General features: G+C 35.2%; 1 protein-coding gene across 2 annotated transcripts; it reads left to right on the top strand.

Moving 5' to 3' along the window:
* The first annotated feature begins 10,155 nt into the window (after positions 1-10,155).
* On the top strand, positions 10,156-17,320 carry LOC108322627 (lysine--tRNA ligase, cytoplasmic). 2 transcript variants are annotated; one of them, XM_017554781.2, is made up of 17 exons: positions 10,157-10,334; positions 10,421-10,496; positions 10,690-10,758; positions 10,851-11,016; positions 11,108-11,201; positions 11,813-11,898; positions 12,347-12,468; positions 12,572-12,631; positions 13,801-13,926; positions 14,010-14,292; positions 14,369-14,468; positions 14,550-14,706; positions 15,250-15,393; positions 15,473-15,541; positions 15,627-15,770; positions 15,845-15,928; positions 17,091-17,320. In XM_017554781.2, exons 1-16 carry the CDS (start codon positions 10,279-10,281, stop codon positions 15,881-15,883), a joined length of 1,791 nt encoding a protein of 596 aa, XP_017410270.1. In that variant the 5' UTR covers positions 10,157-10,278; the 3' UTR covers positions 15,884-15,928; positions 17,091-17,320. The 2 variants fall into 2 exon arrangements, with proteins under 2 accessions (XP_052727687.1, XP_017410270.1); XM_052871727.1 differs by having other exon boundaries at positions 10,156-10,334; positions 15,627-17,320.
* Positions 17,321-18,938: the final 1,618 nt, after the last annotated feature.

Raw genomic sequence — 18,938 nt, 5'->3', positions numbered from 1 at the left:
TTTTGGTGTGGTAGTGTCGTAGAAATTGTGTTGACGTTTTGATTGATGCAGTGTTATTAAAACTGCAGTTATATACAGCTAGCAGAAATTTCGTTCTACCACCATAGAACAACGTGACTCATCAACTGGTCAATGTTTAGTTGATTACCACAAAATGATATACCCCAATTCATACGAACTGAACAACTTGTTAAAAGATTCTCATATTTCAACTATTTTTTGGATTTTTCCATAATATTTTTCATTAAATACCAAAACATTAATAATGCATTGCTTGTCTACAAGTTGACTAGTTTCCAGAGTTTTTTTTTTTTCCTGAGATCGTATGAGAATAAGGCATTCAGAGATTTCATACTTAATTTTTTATTTTTGCAAATAATTGTTATGATGATTGAATATGAGTTGTTTAATCCATCTTATCTCATGATAAGTTCATCTTCCCCCCAAAATATTTTTTTTTACAAAATTAACCTTATTATTTCTAAAATTTCCACAAAATCAGTTCTCCTTATGTATGTACGGAACTGTATAACAAAATTATACCCAAAATCGTAATTCTCAAGAGTGGTCATTGAGAAATAATTATATTTTTTAAAACATTTAAGTATGCATTTTTAGGACTTAAATATTTCGTGCTTGGTTTGAAGATATATGTAGCTACAATTTTAAGGTGGTCAAAGAATTGAAATATATATATATATATATATATATATATATATATATATATATATATATATATATATATATATATAAACGAGAGAAAAAATGAATAATATTTTTTAATAATAAATTTTTTTGTATTATTTTAATGTAATATTAATTCTTTATTATTATTCTTATTATTCTAATTAAACTAGTGGATTTATACGTATTAAAAGGATTCCTCTTTGTCCATATTTGTTTTACAATTTGATCTTTCAGTAAAAGTTTTTTCAGTTAAAATAACTGTTTTGCCAATTTTGGTTGTTTATTTAAATTTTAACTATTTTTTTCAAAATTTAACTGTTTCTTTTTAACTTAATATTTTTTAATTAAACAATTATCTACAAAACAAGTAAAACTTATTCACAGTAAAATAATAAAAATTATTCATATTTAATTTTATAATTATAATAGTAACAATAAAAAATATTATTATTTTTATTATTTTTTATTATCATAAAAAAAATAACGCATATGTTTTCACGTATTAATAAAAAATGTATAATATAATTATGTATTAACTTATTTAATTATTTTTCTTATTTTTTTATTTTTTTATTATTAAGAGACCTATGATGAGTTAAAACAATAAGATGATTTTTAAGCATTATTTTCAATTTTTTCAAAAGTATCTTGTATTTGATTTCACTATTTTTTTTTATGTTGAAATGTATACCAATCTAACAACACAAAACAAAAGAAATTTTAAACTCGACTTTGGAAATAAAAATATTCGTTTAAAGTAACTAATTTAGCATGATTGGAGACTAACTTAAAAAATTAATTTAAACCAAGCTTAACACAAATAAGAACTATTATTTGTCAACTAAAACAAAACTAATAAGTTATGTATCGTTCTAGTTGTTTGAGACCTAACTCCATAAAAATAAATAAATGAATATTAAACGTCCAAAAAGATATCTAAAGTTATTAACTCAAATTGGATCTAGATTGGACTTCTTTTCGGTTTAAATTTTATTGATAAATACTATTGTATAAAAAAATTGAAAAATAATTATTACTTTTGTGATCTTTATATTGGTTTTTATTTTAAAAAGTTATTATCTTTTTGTTTTGGTTATTCTTTTATTTTTGAAGAATAAAAACAATTTGTATTTCTTTTAATTATAAATAAAACATCAATATGATAATGGAACAAATTATTTTTCCTTAAAAATAATCATAAACTTTTAATCAAAAGAGGTTTTGATAATTTGTTTTTCTCTTGGATAAAATAAAATATACTAATTTTATTTTTCGGAACAAAAACATAAGATATAAACATTTCTTATAATTTTGATTTTATACGATTAGAAAATGTTTCGGTGTACATTTTCCTGTGTGTCTCTATTGCTCCTGGATGTCTGGGATGCTTGCATTTCTTCAACTGTTGTCCTTCGTATTCACCAAAGGAGGGGGAGGTACCTGCAAAGATACTCCGACGCTCAAGTCAGATATGAATTATGGAGCTGAAGCTCAGAAGAGAGTAATTGGATACTGCTCTGAAATATTATTCAGGATCTCTAGAGCCTAAAGAGAACGTACCTGGACTTTGGTCCTGTTACTGTATTTATATGCAATATAAAAATAACCACCTTACCTAAAAATGTGGTTAGTGGCTTTGACAAATATCTTAACTGTCTAAAATATCTAAGGTATTTATGTTATTACATAAATATCCTTACTACATAACATGCCCCCCAAGTCCGAGTTAACCGTTCTGTTTTATGAACGTGGTAACTATAGGACTTATGAGTTTGAGGGAGGTTGTGTTGGGGAGCGTGTTTGTGGTTGTCGTTCATGTGTGGATTGAACGTTTTAAATCAAGGATGACCGAGCAATTGGGTTTGATGAGCCAAAAAGAGACCAAGACGAATGGTAAAAAGCTGGAACAAGTGAGGCCGAACGTTCGTGCACCTGGGTTGGCGAGCGCTTAAGAAACAAAAGGTCGAACGTTCGTGCACCTGGGTTCGTGAGGCCGAACGGCCAACTTCTTGAAGGCTCGAAAACATGGATTGACGAGCGCTTGTTGATGTGGATTGACGAGCGGTATTTGAACGCTCGTTGCAATGAATGTCGAGCGATATTTGGACGCTCGTTGACATGCATTGGCCGGCGCCTCTTGAACGCTTGTTGATATGAATTTGCGAGCGATGTTTGAATGCTCGTTGACATGCATTGGTGATGGACGAGCGCTCGTTGAAATGGATGGACGAGCGCTCGTTGCAATGGATTGACGAGCGCTCGTTGAAACGGATGGACGAGCGCTCGTCCACGTATTGATTGTCGAGCGTTCGGTTCCAAAAGTCGAGGTTGAACGTCCGGCTGTTTGGACGCTCGTACATATGAGTTGTCGAGCGGTCGAGTCGAGCGCAAGGGACTGAATGTCGATGCTGAGGGAAAGACGAACGCTCCAGGCTGAACGTCAATGTCGTACGCGAGGCTGAGCTAGGGACGTTCCAGGACGAACGTCATTGGCGTACGCGAGGCTGAGGTAGGGACGTTCCAGGACGAACGTCCTTGACTGGTTGAACGCTCGTACACAGGCATTGTCGAGCATTCGAGCATGAAAGTCGAGGTCGAACGTTAGCGAGGTTTTGTGTGTGACGTTTTGAGGACGAACTGACTCCGGATGGCTGATCATTGAGAACAGAGTGGACGAACGTCGCTGGTGATCGAGTGGGCGAACGTCGTGCACCGCTTGCACGTTCGTCCCTTGAGCGTGAGGATTGCTTGCACGCACGACAGTGACGTTCGAACGTTGACGTGCTCGTGTTGAGAGAATGCCGAACTCTTGATGCCGAAACGGGCGTCAGAACGAATGCTGAAACGTCGATTGGACGAACGTTATTTATTCGAGAGGACGAACGTTAATGACCGAGTCGACGAACGTCGTGGATGGTTTGTACGTTCGTCCCATTGCTTGCCGAGCAGCCTACTTCTTGAAGGCTCGAAAACATGGATTGACGAGCGCTTATTGATGTGGATTGACGAGCGGTATTTGAACGCTCGTTGCAATGAATGTCGAGCGATATTTGGACGCTCGTTGACATGCATTGGTCGGCGCTTCTTGAACGCTTGTTGATATGAATTTGCGAGTGATGTTTGAACGCTCGTTGACATGCATTGGTGAGCGCTTCTTGAACGCTCGAAAACATGGAATGTCCAGCGAAGTTGGACGCTTGTTGACATTTGATTGTCGAGCGTTGAGGCCGAACGACGGACTGAGTGGACGCTCGTTGACAATTGAATGTCGAGCGTTGAGACCAAATGACGAACGCCTTCGATGTTGAACGACAGATTCTTTGGAAGTAGATGTTCTTGGGCGAACATAAGCTAGGTTATGGGGATGGTCCCCTAAGTTTGATTGTTTGGGGGTTCTGGGGCGAACATCTACCAGCGGGAGTGTGTCCCTTTGTTCGATGCACCTGGGTGTTCTAGGGCGAACATCGGCCAGCGGGAGTGTATCCCTTTATGCACGTGTTGTTCGATGCACCTGGGTGTTCTAGGGCGAACATCGGCCAGCGGGAGTGTATCCCTTTATGCACGTGTTGTTCGATGCACCTGGGTGTTCTAGGGCGAACATCGGCCAGCGGGAGTGTATCCCTTTATGCACGTGTTGTTCGATGCACCTGGGTGTTCTAGGGCATCGGCCAGCGGGAGTGTATCCCTTTATGCACGTGGGTGTTCTTGGGCGAACATCTGCTGGGTTTAGAAGTGCTTCAGGATGATCGGCTTTCAAGTGTCCGCTTTTATGTACAAGATATGTTTATCTGCACTGTAAGAAATAATATTAAGCATATAGGTGAGACCGTTTGGTCAAGTTGCAAACCTGGTGGCTGGACGCTTGAGGCCGAGCGTCAAAGAGATGAAGTGACCGAATGCTTCCTGCGGAAATTGGCGAACGCTAATGAAGTGATTGGCCGAACGGTTGCAGCTAAGATGCCGAACGCTAATGAGGCCGAATGTGGGAGCGCTCGTATTGAAGAATGGTCGAGCGGTAGAGACCGAACGTGAGGATGAGCGGTTGAAACCGAAGGGATACCGAACGGCCCAGTGTTTGAACGTTCGTACACCTACTGATTGTCGAGCATTTGATTCCGAAGGGAGGGGCCGAACGGCCGACTGTTTGGATGTTCGTACACAGGCACTGTCGAGCGTTCGATGATAAGCCAAGTAACGAACGCACTATGCCGAACGTGGATGATAAGCGAAGTGAAGAACGCTCTAGGCCGAACCTTAATGATAAACGATGTGACGAACGCTATGCTGTTTGAACGCTCGTCCACATTGAGTGTCGAGCGTGAGCGCTCGAATCCGAAGGCGAGGACGAACGTTATTCATTCGGGTGGGCGAACGCTGAGGACCCGAGCTGACGAACGTTGGCGACCGAGTGTGCGAACGTTGAGGACGAAGTGGACGAGCGTCGATGATGGTTTGAACGTTCGTCCCGCTGTTTGTCGAGCGATTTTCTGAACACTCGTTAATATGGACTTGACGAGCGCTCGTTGAAATGGATGGACGAATTCGAAGGGCAAGGCCGAACGTCAATAAGAAAGGCAGTACGGTCCATGGCGAACTGGTGAACGTCGAAGGGACGAACGCTTGGGAACCTAGTGGACGAACATTGGTGACCGAGTGGACGAACGTCGGGATTTGTTTGAACGTTCGTCCCATTGCTTGCCGAGCGGCCTAAACCGAGTGGAGTGTCGAGCGATGTTTGGACGCTCGTTGACATGAGTTGGCGAGCGCTTCGTGAACGCTCGTTGAAATGGTAGGACGAGCGCTCGTTGAAATGGATGGACGAGCGCTCGTTGAAATGGATTGATGAACGCTCGTTCACATATTGATTGTCGAGCGTTCGTCTACGTAGGCGAGGCCGAGCGATCTACTGTTTGAACGCTCGTCAACATTGATTGTCGAGCGTTAGAATCCAATGGTCGAGGCCGAACGACCGATTGCTTGAACGCTCGTTCACAGTGATTTTTCGAGCGCTCAAGTGGGATGTAAGGCCGACTGTTTTGACGCTCGTACATAGTGACTGTCGAGCGTCCTCGAAGTCGAAAGTCGAGGTCGAACGCTGGAGTATTTGAGGAATAGAAGTTGGGTTGGATGACGTGGAGGCCAAACTGAATGACGCGTGGGTGGAGCGAGTCTTGCGGAAGACGTGGAGAATGGGTCTCCCTAGAATCCCTTCTGCCCAAAAAACCCTAGAATCAGCCTATTGCGGAGCGGCTGATCCTGAGGCTGCCGCGATCCGAGGTGATCGAAGACAATGGAGTCCCCAGGCTTGGGATGAACTGGCGGCTTTGCAGTGGCATTCTGATGGCGACGGCCCTGATGTGGTTGTCGCTTGAGCCGCACCTGATGGAGTTTGGACATGACGGAGGTGCCACCGCTGCGATACCGGAGAGGATAAGAGCGCGACAGTGACTCTTGAATCACGACGGTGATGCGTGGTCTGGACAGAGCCCGGTTTGGGGTTTTTCTGTTCTCAGTCTCGATTCTGATCTTGGGGTTCTCGATTTCTGATGGCGAGGACAGCGACGCTGTGATTGGAAGGGACGGCGGCGACATGGAGTTTTGGGTTTAGGGTTCCTGTTCTTCTCCGATTTCTGATGTAATTGGGAAATGAGGAATTTCTGGTGTGCCTCTGTATCCTTAAATTCTAAGGAGATTGATGGAAGGGTGTTCTAGTAGACGTGGGTGTTGTTTGGTGAGGAAGAAGATGAAGGCATGGAGATGGTGATGACGGCATAGGTGCATGATTGCTGATGGAAGATGAGTTTGGTGGCTTCTGTTACGAGACCCGCATGAGGGGTTCACAGATTTGGGATTTCAAAGTAGTTATGGAAAAATAGCTGATGATTAAAGGGTGAGGGAGCAAGGATGATCTTTCCGTGGTGAAGGCGGAAATGAATGAGTTCTGATTTGCACCGTTCCCTCCTTGCCGATATGAATGAAGGTCTCCGAGGAAAATGATGAACGATCTCGTGAAACTCGCGATCTGGGTTTGGTTTGATTGCGCGCTTTGGGATCTGAGGAGTGGCGTCAATGGAGGGGCTGGTGTGGGTTGTTCTTGTTGAGATGCACCGTGGATTGGAGTTTGGTGGTCTCCATCATTGTCTTAGGATCATCGTGATCGTGTTTTGGAGGTGACGGGGATGAATTAATGGTTCCCCTATGACAGTGGTGTCCGGTGGTGTGACGAAGGCTGATGGATGGACCTAATTTGGGGGCGTTCTCTGCGCTGAGTGTGACTCGCGAAGGGGTGTGATTTCGTTGATGTCTACTGGCATCAATGACTCACGGGGGGAGAAGGAGAGAAACCCGATGGAGGCGTCATTTGATCTGGTAGTGACAGTGGTGTCAACGGATCGCGGATGGGGATCATGGTGGCGATGCAGATGGAGTAGCTCTATTCGAACGAGTGATTCATTGAGGCCGAGGCTCCTCTTGTGGCTTCTTTGGGTTGGCACTCGGCCCCACGGTGGGCGCCAAAATGTTTCGGTGTACATTTTCCTGTGTGTCTCTTTTGCTCCTGGATGTCTGGGATGCTTGCATTTCTTCAACTGTTGTCCTTCGTATTCACCAAAGGAGGGGGAGGTACCTGCAAAGATACTCCGACGCTCAAGTCAGATATGAATTATGGAGCTGAAGCTCAGAAGAGAGTAATTGGATACTGCTCTGAAATATTATTCAGGATCTCTAGAGCCTAAAGAGAACGTACCTGGACTTTGGTCCTGTTACTGTATTTATATGCAATATAAAAATAACCACCTTACCTAAAAATGTGGTTAGTGGCTTTGACAAAAATCTTAACTGTCTAAAATATCTAAAGTATTTATGTTATTACATAAATATCCTTACTACATAACAGAAAATAAATTGGATAATTACATAGTTAAAACTATAAATAAATTCATTATTTTCTTACAACGGGTGTGAATAATATATACTGTTTGAGTAACATCAAACTATAAAATAATTTAAAAAAACACATTACGTGTTAATTGTTACTCAACATTAAACATTACATTTAAATGTAATAAATAGTTTAATTCAGTTTTTTAGTTTTGTACGAAAGCACTACTTGGTGGCACAGAGTGGTGAGAATGGAAACTTTGGAATGAAACCCATTTGAACCTTAAACTGCCATCTTTGTTTACACCAACTCTACATATCTAAATAGAATAAGATTATTTCACACCATTTCACAATCATTTAATATTCATGTTAAAGTAAAATACTCATAAAAATTAAATTTTATATTTATAAACAGAAAAAAGTAAAATATAATAAAAGTTAATTCCAAAATAGTGTAAAAAAATTAAAAGTATAACAAAATATAATAAGTATGAGGTGATACTTGACCTGACCACACCCAAGAAAGCTACCTTTCGGCCATGGAAAATCTCATGCCGCCAATCACAAGGACGTTTGACTCCTTCTTCCTTTACATCTTTTTCTTAGAAATTGTTCACTAAATCCATCATAATTATGCATAAATTATTATTAAATAAATTTTAGTTTTAATGACATCTGATGTATATTTGTATTTTAAAAATATTTGTGACTATTTATTGTGAATCATTTGCTATTTGTTTAAGAACCAAACCAAAAATATGTTGTTTTATTGTTTTTAACGCATTATTCTTTTGAAATTAACCATACTATTTTATTGTAAACATTTTTTTTAAATGTTATCTACCTTTTTGAGATTTTTTTTTTCGAAAATTCATACGACGATGTTCCTAAACTAACTAATAATAACTAAATGTAGAATAACATACTTATATAATTACATAAATGTTATTGTATAAATAAAATTTATATTTTAAAGAAATATATATTATTACGTATTTTCTTTAAAAACGTATTAGTAAACATTTGGTATTTTTATTTCATTTTTCTAAGTTATATTTTTCAATTAGAATAAGTCACTTTATTTAAATAAGTTGATAAATGAGTATTAATCAAATTTAGTATTGATTTATTTAAAAAATATTTATCGATTTGAATTATTAAATCTTAAACTATAAATCCATCAAAATGAAACATTAATTACTTTAATTTGAATGTTATTTTTTAAATTTAAATATAAAAAACAATGAAATAACCTTGAGAATACTAAAAATAGTTAAATAATTAATTATCACTGTCAAATCGAATCAAATAATAATATTTATTTATTTTTTAAAAAAATACCAACTAAATAAATTATAAGTTGAAAATGTATAAGAAACCTATAAAATAAATTGCTTTAAAGCATTCACCAAACATTTCTATATTTAATTTATAAACTAGTCAGATAAATTACTGGCCAAATTATTGTCTTTAAAATAGACTAATAACTATTTTATTCATCTTAATGAATATATTTATGGTTTAAACAAGTCTATAGTTTTTATCTGGATTGTCATTTATATATTGTTATATTTACATGATTTGTAATCTTAATTTTGAATTAAAATTAAATGCGAGTCCGTTGTTAATCCAGTGAACCATGTAAAATTACAATACAACTCAAGCTACACTAGGTTGGTTGATTTTGATATTTTTCTTAGTTAATAATAAAACTAAGAACTTTTCACATGGATAATATGATCACGCTAGTTATGTTTTTTTTTTATATAAATTTTGTAATAAATAACATAATTATCTTATTTTATTGATTTCACTAAAATAAGCATGACAGCTTAAATAATTTATAAATTTTTTAGTAGGAATTTTGATTAGATTAAGGTTATGCAATTGTCATATTACTCAAACACCCTTTAAGAGTTAAAATCAATGTAAAAAAAGAGTCAATGTCTAAATCAATAAAGAGGTTAGGTTACTAGTCTCGCTCGATAGGAAATGTAGTGTATTTTAAATTATCAAATCATAACAATAGACGAGGAGATAATTACAATGAAATTTGTAAACTTTTGACTTATAATTAATTAACAAATTATTTGTTAAAATGTTTTACTTTGAGAACAGCTTGTATGGTAAAATAACAATATAAATTATATAAAACATAATTAATTAACAAATATTTTAAAAAATATAATTTGTGTATAATTTAACTTACTATAGGACGATATGTCCTTATTTAGTATACCATATACTATAGTTACATATTTAATTGTTTTTAAATATTCAATACACCTCCTTAAAATATTTAACAGGATTTGGTCAGTGAAGAGTTACCAATACTAATATTAAATGTATAAAATATTACATTGTGGTAAAAAATTGTTATATGAGATTCATAGTAAAAATATCAAATAACCAAATTAACAATATATTATATATTAATGTCTAATCAACTTAATATTAATTTTATAAAAAGTTTATTATATATATGTTTTTAGATAAATTAGCCCAGTTAGACACATAAAAAAAAAGTAATATACATACTAATAAATAATAGACGGCACCAGTTTAAGTAATAAACACAACTGTTGGTGGAAGTGATGTTAGAGCCAAAACGTCGTCGCATGTTTACAACGCAGATAAACACAGTTTCTCAAAAACCCTAGTTCTTCTCACACTCTCATCCAAACCCTCTCTTTCACTCTCTCTCCACCAATGGAAACCCCTTCCGAGGCACCATCCGCCGGCACCGGCGAAACCATAAGCAAGAAGTCAGTGCGCCAATCCCTTTTTTCTTAATGCCAAATTCAATTCATAATAACTGTGCCTCAATTGAAAGGGTTTTTTGTTTGTGCAGTGCGCTGAAGCGGGAACTGAAGAACAAACAGAGAGAAGAAGAAAGGAAGCGCAAGGAAGAAGAGAAGGCCAAAAAGGTACATCTCATTTGCATTTTCCCCACTGTCATGATAAGTGAGAACTTCTTTTATAAGAAATTTATTTTTTGTATGTTTCAGTAAGATTTTGTGGTATTCCACATTTTTATTTTATTTTGGAATAATGCGTTGGATTTCTTGTCAAAAAGTGAGTTTTATTTAGGATATGATTAATTCATATGATTTTCTGTAGGCAGCTGAAATGCAGAAGGCAAAGGATAACAAATCTGCACCAGCTGATGACGAGGATATGGACCCAACAGTATAACTTCAATTTTTCCATTGCAGTGGAATATTTAATGGGTTACATTTTATATTTATTCATTTTGTAATTTTGTGGTGATTTCGTTGCAGCAATATCTTGAAAATAGGTTGAAGTATCTTTCAGCTCAAAAGACAGATGGGAAGAACCCGTATCCTCACAAGTTCTTTGTCACTATGGCTATTGGGGAGTACATTAAGGAATATGGAGGTTTAAGCGATGGGCAGCATGCCGAGGATGTCTCTGTTTCTTTGGCTGGTACTCAGCAATTTCTGTGTTGATAGTTTGGGGTTTCTGGTTGTTGCTTCTGTTTGTGTACGATGATTCTAATTGTCTTTCTGAACCTCAGGTCGCATCATGCACAAGCGCACTTCTGGTTCTAAGCTTGTCTTTTATGACCTGCATGGTGGTGGCTTCAAGGTCCAGGTTATGGCTGATGCGAGGTACCGAAAATTTGTTGTACTCTACTCTGTGCTTGTAGGAATTATGGTTGTGCAATATGATATATCAAATTAGTGCAGATCAACTATTAGACCTAAACATTTAGTGATGTTGTTGAACCAGATTTATAGCAAGGGTGACCATTTTTTATAATAATTAAGTTGGAGGAATAATCTAAAATAAAATGCGTGGCATATAATATAATCCAAAATAATAATCAACAGTAATACAATCACTTCACATTATTTAGTTTAATTTTCTCTCTGTTTAGATCTTCTATTATAATTTATTACACAAATACTGTTGATTTTGCATAATGTTATTTATACCATTGTTAAGTGGAGCGATGCAGTATTTTTAAAGGATTAACATTTAGTGGTAATATTTCAAATATCGAAAATGTAAGAGATTACCTTACAATGTGGCATTTTCTGTGGTACTCCTTGTTATTTTGGTGTAATTATTTGTATTTTCAACATATGAAAATAGCCTTCAGTATATTTTTTTTTTCACAATGATGCCTTTTTCTCATTGTTGAATCTACATATTCTTTTCTTTTATCCATTTTAATTTCAGTAGGACGAATGCAATAACTGATATCTCTTCAATGCAGTAAATCAAACTTAGATGAGGCTGAATTTTCTAAATTCCACTCTAATGTGAAGCGTGGTGACATAGTTGGTGTCACGGGTTTTCCAGGTTTGTGATGCCATGAAGTTTCATATCATCTTTTTTACTCTGTATTTCATTCATTTGAGGTTTGTCTCCAATTCTGTAACCTTGACAACACATACATCCAATTATGACTTTTTGAAAATAAAGGTTTTCTTGAAATGAATAAAGTCTATATAAATAGGAAAAAAACTATAGTTATAATTTTTTTTATTATTTCAATATTATTACTGATTTTTTCCTCAAGACTAGGGAAGTTGTGTCACATTTTGAGTAACTGGGAAGCATTTTAAGACCAGCAGTTAGTCTTTAAAATATAGATGTTTTTTAGTTGCATAGATTCATATTTGTTATACTCCTTGCTTTTAATTTGTTGCAGAGGGCTAAATCCTGCTAATCAGACACATACATTTTTCCATTCTGATTTTCTAGTGTTAGAATGCGTTCTACTGTTTTCCTGTGTTTAATTATTCAGGAAAAAGTAAGAAGGGTGAACTTAGTATTTTCCCCAAGAATTTTGTGGTGCTGTCTCATTGTTTGCATATGATGCCAAGGCAAAAGTCTGCTGCTGCTGCTGTTGATAATGCAAATTTGAAGGTCAGCATGCTTATTTATATATATATATATATATATATATATATGATTTTTTATGATGTTTGATGATCTTATGCAATGATGCTGTTACTTTAATAATTTGCAGAAAAGTCCATGGGTTCCAGGAAATGCTAGGAATCCTGAAACATATATTTTGAAGGATCAGGTATAATTTGCATGAAATGTACATTTATATATGCTACCAATGTTTTTAGTCTTTTAAATTGATTTGTATGTGCTCTCATGTTGGAACCCACATTGGAGCAGTGGTAACAGTGTGGATGCGCTTTTTGTTTTTGAGAAAATACTGAAATGCCACAGATGGATGTTTGTTATTATTATTCTTGTTTTTCATTTGTCTTATTTTTTGAATATATTGTTAGGGATTTAGGCACTATGTTGTGTTTCTTTGATTCTTTTTGATAAACGAGCTATTCAATTTTTTGTTCCATTTCTCCTTTTTGTGATTCTCTTCATGAATTAACTTGATTGCAACTTGCAATGATATGTGGCATGAAATTGATTGGTTTTCTCGATATATATGGTAACTTTTTCTTTTTCGTTTGTTGTTGAATTAAGGGTGAGTTTTGATGTTATCTAAATCTTTTATTTTTTCATATGGTTTGAATTAATTTCAAATTGAAATCAAACCAATATTCCCAAGTTTTTTCATTAGTCGTACATCAAATTTATATATTTGATTGAATCACTAATCAATTGCAAAGGTCTATATGATTGAGGATCCAGCTCCTATACAGCAAGGACTCTCACTTTACAATGTAAATTGAGGCAAACTTAGCCACTAAAATATATCAATGGTTCAAATTCTTACACATTATTATATTTTTTTATTAGAAATTATTTAATGATCTTATGTCCCTAGTCCCATTGAATTGGTGACTGGATCTTTATAGGAGATTCATCTCTTATGATTTAAATAACCTTGTGAATGTGGCTGAGGTTGATGTAGCTCTGCCAAGAACAGGCAAAAGAAAAGGGATTTTATTTCTGAACATCGTAGCATCCCACATTGCATCGAAGACACAATTTTTAGAAGGGAGACTAAGATTATTAATAAAATTTAATAATGTGTAATGATCTTAACCATTCTCATCTTTCAATGATTATGACTGCCTGAATATTGCATTATTTTGTTTCAAAGTTTGATAAAGAAATTTCTGCTTCACGTGATAAAAATGTGTTTATTAGTTTTGTTTGCGAAAGCTGAACTGAAGAGAAAAATTTCTTTTGAACTATCTCCTTTTTTCCTCATCTTTCTCTCAATATCCATTATGGGCTATAATATGTTTTATTGAATGAATTGTTATTTTCTAGGAAACTAGATATCGACTTCGCCATTTGGATTTGATGCTTAATCCAGAGGTTCGAGATATATTTAAGACCAGATCTAAAGTCATTTCTTACATTAGGAGGTTCCTTGATGACCTTGATTTCTTGGAGGTTAGTTCCATGTCTGCGTATTCTGATTCTGGACCGAGTTTCTTTACCTTCATATCCATTCACCTATTTTGAATCACTTGCAGGTTGAAACCCCTATGATGAACATGATTGCTGGTGGAGCTGCTGCACGTCCATTTGTAACACATCACAATGACCTTAACATGAGGTTATTCATGAGGATTGCCCCTGAACTGTATCTTAAGGAGTTGGTTGTTGGTGGACTGGATCGTGTTTATGAAATTGGTAAACAATTTAGGAATGAGGGCATTGATTTGACTCATAATCCCGAGTTTACTACTTGTGAGTTCTATATGGCTTACAAGGACTACAATGACTTAATGGATATAACAGAGCAAATGTTAAGTGGTAAGATTTAAATTGTGTTTTGTCAGGCATTTTTTTCCTCATTAATATTTCTTATGATGTGAAAACATTTAAACAGGTATGGTTAAGGAACTTACCAAAGGCAGCTATAAAATCAAGTATCATGCAAATGGTGTTGACAAGGACCCTATTGAAATTGACTTTACTCCACCTTTTAGGTGTGCAGTGTACATTAGTTGGTCATTTTTTTTTAATATTGATATTTTAAAATTATTGATTTGCATTTTTAATTGTTACAGAAGGATTGATATGATTGAAGGATTAGAGCAGATAGCCGGACTAAGTATTCCTAAGGATTTGTCGAGTGAGGAAGCTAATCAGTATTTAAAGGATGCATGCTTGAAGTTTGAGATTAAATGTCCCCCTCCAGAGACAACAACTCGTTTGTTGGATAAAGTAATCCTCTTTCTTGTTTTCCCTTTTTGAATTTTTCTTTTATGTAAAAGATGGTTTACTTTCCTTTTTATTTTCTCTGAATAGTCCTGCTTTTCAATGTTACTTTGTGACACTGCTGTTGGTCTGATAAGACGAGTACAATCGTTTTAATGTTGGATGTACAAACATTAATTTTGAGTGTTGTGGTTCTGAAAATGAAGTATGTATGAATGCTAGCATAGGGGGTAGAGCTAGTCTATAGGCATTCCGGTCTTTGTAAGACACCGGCTAGCCCCCGTGATATAACTGTAATTTCCTGTTAGAGCTCTAACATTTCTATTCAGTGAATTGTTAAATTTGTATAATGTGCAGGTTTAGTGAAGCTTGGGTACAAATACTTTTTCAGTTTTATATTGTACCTTGTTAAGTAATTATAAACATGATTTCAGTTTTATATTTACACAATTCTTGTTATTGCACTTTATTCATGAATTTTTATTTCTTAATTTTAGCTTCTTACGAATTATCTGCTGGAAATCTAATTATATTATTTTCATATTGCAGCTTGTGGGTCACTTTTTGGAAGAAACTTGTGTAAATCCTACATTCATCATAAACCATCCCGAGATAATGAGTCCTTTAGCGAAGTGGCACAGATCAAAACCAGGCCTGACCGAACGATTTGAATTGTTTGTTAATAAACATGAAGTAGGATCATAAGATTGAGTTGTCTATTATTTATTTAAAATAATTTGGAATAATGCTTCTGACCACTGTTACTATTCAGCTTTGCAATGCGTATACCGAATTGAATGACCCTGCAGTACAACGACAAAGATTTGCTGAACAACTCAAGGTAATGAAATGTATTACAACGTTAATAAGTTGGGCTTTTTTTAATAAAAGTATTGTTAATAACTGTTGTCTGTTTTACTTGTCAGGATCGGCAATCTGGTGATGATGAAGCAATGGCCTTGGATGAAACATTTTGTACGGCTCTGGAATATGGTTTACCACCTACTGGTGGTTGGGGCTTGGGCATTGATCGGTTGACCATGTTGCTGACAGATTCACAGAATATTAAGGTTTCTACTCTTTCTCTATCTGCATGTTATTTTGTTTCAGAATTTCTCACCATGTTCTGTCTTCTTGGTGACAGGAGGTTCTTCTCTTCCCTGCGATGAAACCTCAAGATTGAATCTTCTACCAAATGTGTTTAAATTAGTGAAATCATCATACACAGGTACGTTCTGCGTTAACGTGACTGATAATTTGCGTGTGACTTTTGGCCGCCTTTTAAATGCCAAGTATTTCCAGGAAAAGTTCGAGCTTGGTACACTGCATAATTTGTAGCCACTACTGATATTGTTAATCTTTGTTATTGATTTTGAGTATACAACCCCAGTAATAATAGCAGTTTAGTCGACCGTGGAACAGCTGCTACATAATGATGGCAGAAAGAAAGCATATTAATTCCCAATACAAGCATAATAAAAATGCTCAAAAAGCTTCAACTATTCATCCTCACAACCCAGAAGTTATATCTTGTTGACTCAATGATCATTGATACGAGGTTTAATTAAACAATTAGAAAAAATAACGCGGGCTGGGTCTCGGTTGGGGAGGACTATGAAACAGATATTTAACAGATAATGTCCTCCCTCTTATGCGCCAAATTAAGCAACAAAAAGGGGTGGGCAAGAGAGTAGGCCGGCTGTACCATGAACTTAAGAAATCAAGTCAGTTTTTGTTCTTTTTCTTTTTTTTTCCTGAAACATGCAATTAGGTGGCTGTTGTCTGTGTAATTTTGAAAAAAAAAATGTTTCTGATTGTAAGCGAAGGGTGGGATTAAGGGACACGGGCGGTCTGGCACGAAGTTGGGCTACTAAATCTGAAAATTAGTTTCCTTGTAGCATGCGCATCAGGTCATAAGAACAAATAATTCGAACCATGGAACCAGATATGTGATTTTGGTGTGGGCAGAGTGACATTTTGTGCGTTCGAGTGAACATGGAACCTAACTCTAATTCAAAAAGAAAGTTTAAACGGATTGCAATCTCTAGAAATGCACTCCCTATTGATCATAGTATAGCACTATTGGTATTGGCAGCAGTCTAGCTCAATCACAGTGTACCACTATCAGCCGCAATTGATAAGTTTGATAATTCAGTTCAGTACATTTTTTAATGAAAAGGACACTAGAGACAATTTATATTTTTTATTCAATATATCCACGAAGAATTTCCGGTAGTTAATTCCTATCTAGTATAAACGGTAATGTTTCCTCTGCCGGTATTGATTAGCGTTGATGTATGAATTTTCAGTTATGCTACTGGTATTGGATATAATTATAATAACCTTTTTTTGGTGTTTAAGTATTTCCTTTTTTTCTCTATCTGTTTCAGGAACATTAAAAAGCAAGATGATTAATTTGGTATCTCAGTTTTGATTTATGTATTTGATTAGTGGACTTATGACGAACTGGTCATGCATCGTTTCGCAGTTGATCTATCCTGTAAGGGCGGTTGGGGAGGGGGCATTGATATATTTTATCTTTTGGTGGTTGGATTAAATGTGATGTCATATACTAGCTTATTTATTACACATTTAAGATTCGAAACAATTTTTTAGTACATTTCTCATTTAGCCAATATTACTTCTGCTCAATGTAGTGGTGGCTGTTTGGGTTAAAAGTTAAAGATAAATGAGTTAACTCATGCCCACATTCTTGGGGATCGAATATTTTTATTTTCTGCATAAACCTGCGGGGTTGGTAAAATGCTCCTTTTATTTGAAATTTAGGGTTTTTAATAAAGATGAAAACAATAAATTATACCAATCTAAAATGGATTTTTTTAAATAACGTGAGTGTGTAGAGCTAATCACTAAATTTTCGAGGCCTATTGTTTACTGAATGAATTTTTCTCTTTGGTTAAGATGGGTCATTCGTTTGTGTTAAGCTTGTTTAGCTTTGTTTAGCAGAAATTTAAACCAGACACGTTTGGTACAATTTGTTAAATCCTATTGTCATATTAATCAATTTGTTTAAATTATATTTTATATAAAATATTTTGTTGTAACTTTTTCACTTGTTACTTTCTCTTTCATTTTTTTTCTAAGCAATCACTTCACTTTACAGATAACCTCGTTTCTTTTCCCTCCTCTTCATCTCAAGTATATTTTTCTCTTTTTTTTTTACCTCAAAGCTTGCACAATGTGCAAGCAAATGAGATCAATCGCTGAATTGACATAAGAAATAAAGGTGAAGCCAAAATAATTAATTTCAAATAACAAAATCATACAAGAAAAGCAATTTATTAAATGACTTGCAGTGATTTTGAAAACGAGTTTTTGTTTTCTTCCTTATAAATGTTTTCTTCAATTTTTGTAAGTATTTCGGTTGGTCATTTCATAATGCATGCATTTGGGCAAGTGATGATTATTAACATTGTATATAAACTTAAATGAACTATGAAAAGTATGAGAAATTGTTGATAAGATATCTCAAATTGTTTTCTCTGGCTTGATTTATCATTGAATAAAATGCCGTATTGTACATACTTTATTTCTTATGTCAGAATTAGATTATGCGCATATATTCTATTTCTCATGTACCGATTTGGATTATGGTAGTTAACTTTCTTGATTTTTTTTTATCTTGCGTTTCCTTGCTCTGTTGACATCATATTCTTGGTTTTGTTTTATTTTATTGATGAAAGACACTGTGAAGTTAGATATAATAATATTTGTACGTTAATGTTATTTGTTTAGAATGTTTTGGACCGACTTCAAGCATGTTCCATTCTTAACATATTTTTAAATGTTAGAACTGTTTATCGTTCTGAATATGTTTGAGACAGTAGACTTTGACCGATACTATATGTGATAGTTGGAATATTTATTTGTTATGATTACTGTGTGAACTGGTTGAATTTGAAGGTGTTCAATCCTTAATAAACACAAAGATTTTAGTGATGTAGAGTTTTAAATTTGGTTAGTACCATAGTTTAAGAAATAGAATGCTATGAAATTTTGGGAGAAAAATTAAACTATTATTTGCCAGTTTTCTTAGATTATGATATTCGTAAAATGTGTGATTTATATCTATTATGATTATTGGGTGAAGTAACAAAGTCCAGGGATAGTTAACTCAGCAAAACATCATGCATTGCATTTACAATGGTTGTGTCGCCAAAATTTGGGCACCATGCTCTCACAAATAACATACTATTTTAATTCCAAACCAAACTGAA

The sequence above is a fragment of the Vigna angularis genome, chromosome 1, assembly GCF_016808095.1.
Source record: "Vigna angularis cultivar LongXiaoDou No.4 chromosome 1, ASM1680809v1, whole genome shotgun sequence".
NCBI classification, from domain to species: domain Eukaryota; kingdom Viridiplantae; phylum Streptophyta; class Magnoliopsida; order Fabales; family Fabaceae; genus Vigna; species Vigna angularis.
Note: the sequence above shows the minus strand (reverse complement) of the source record. Positions and strands in the feature narration are given on the sequence as shown.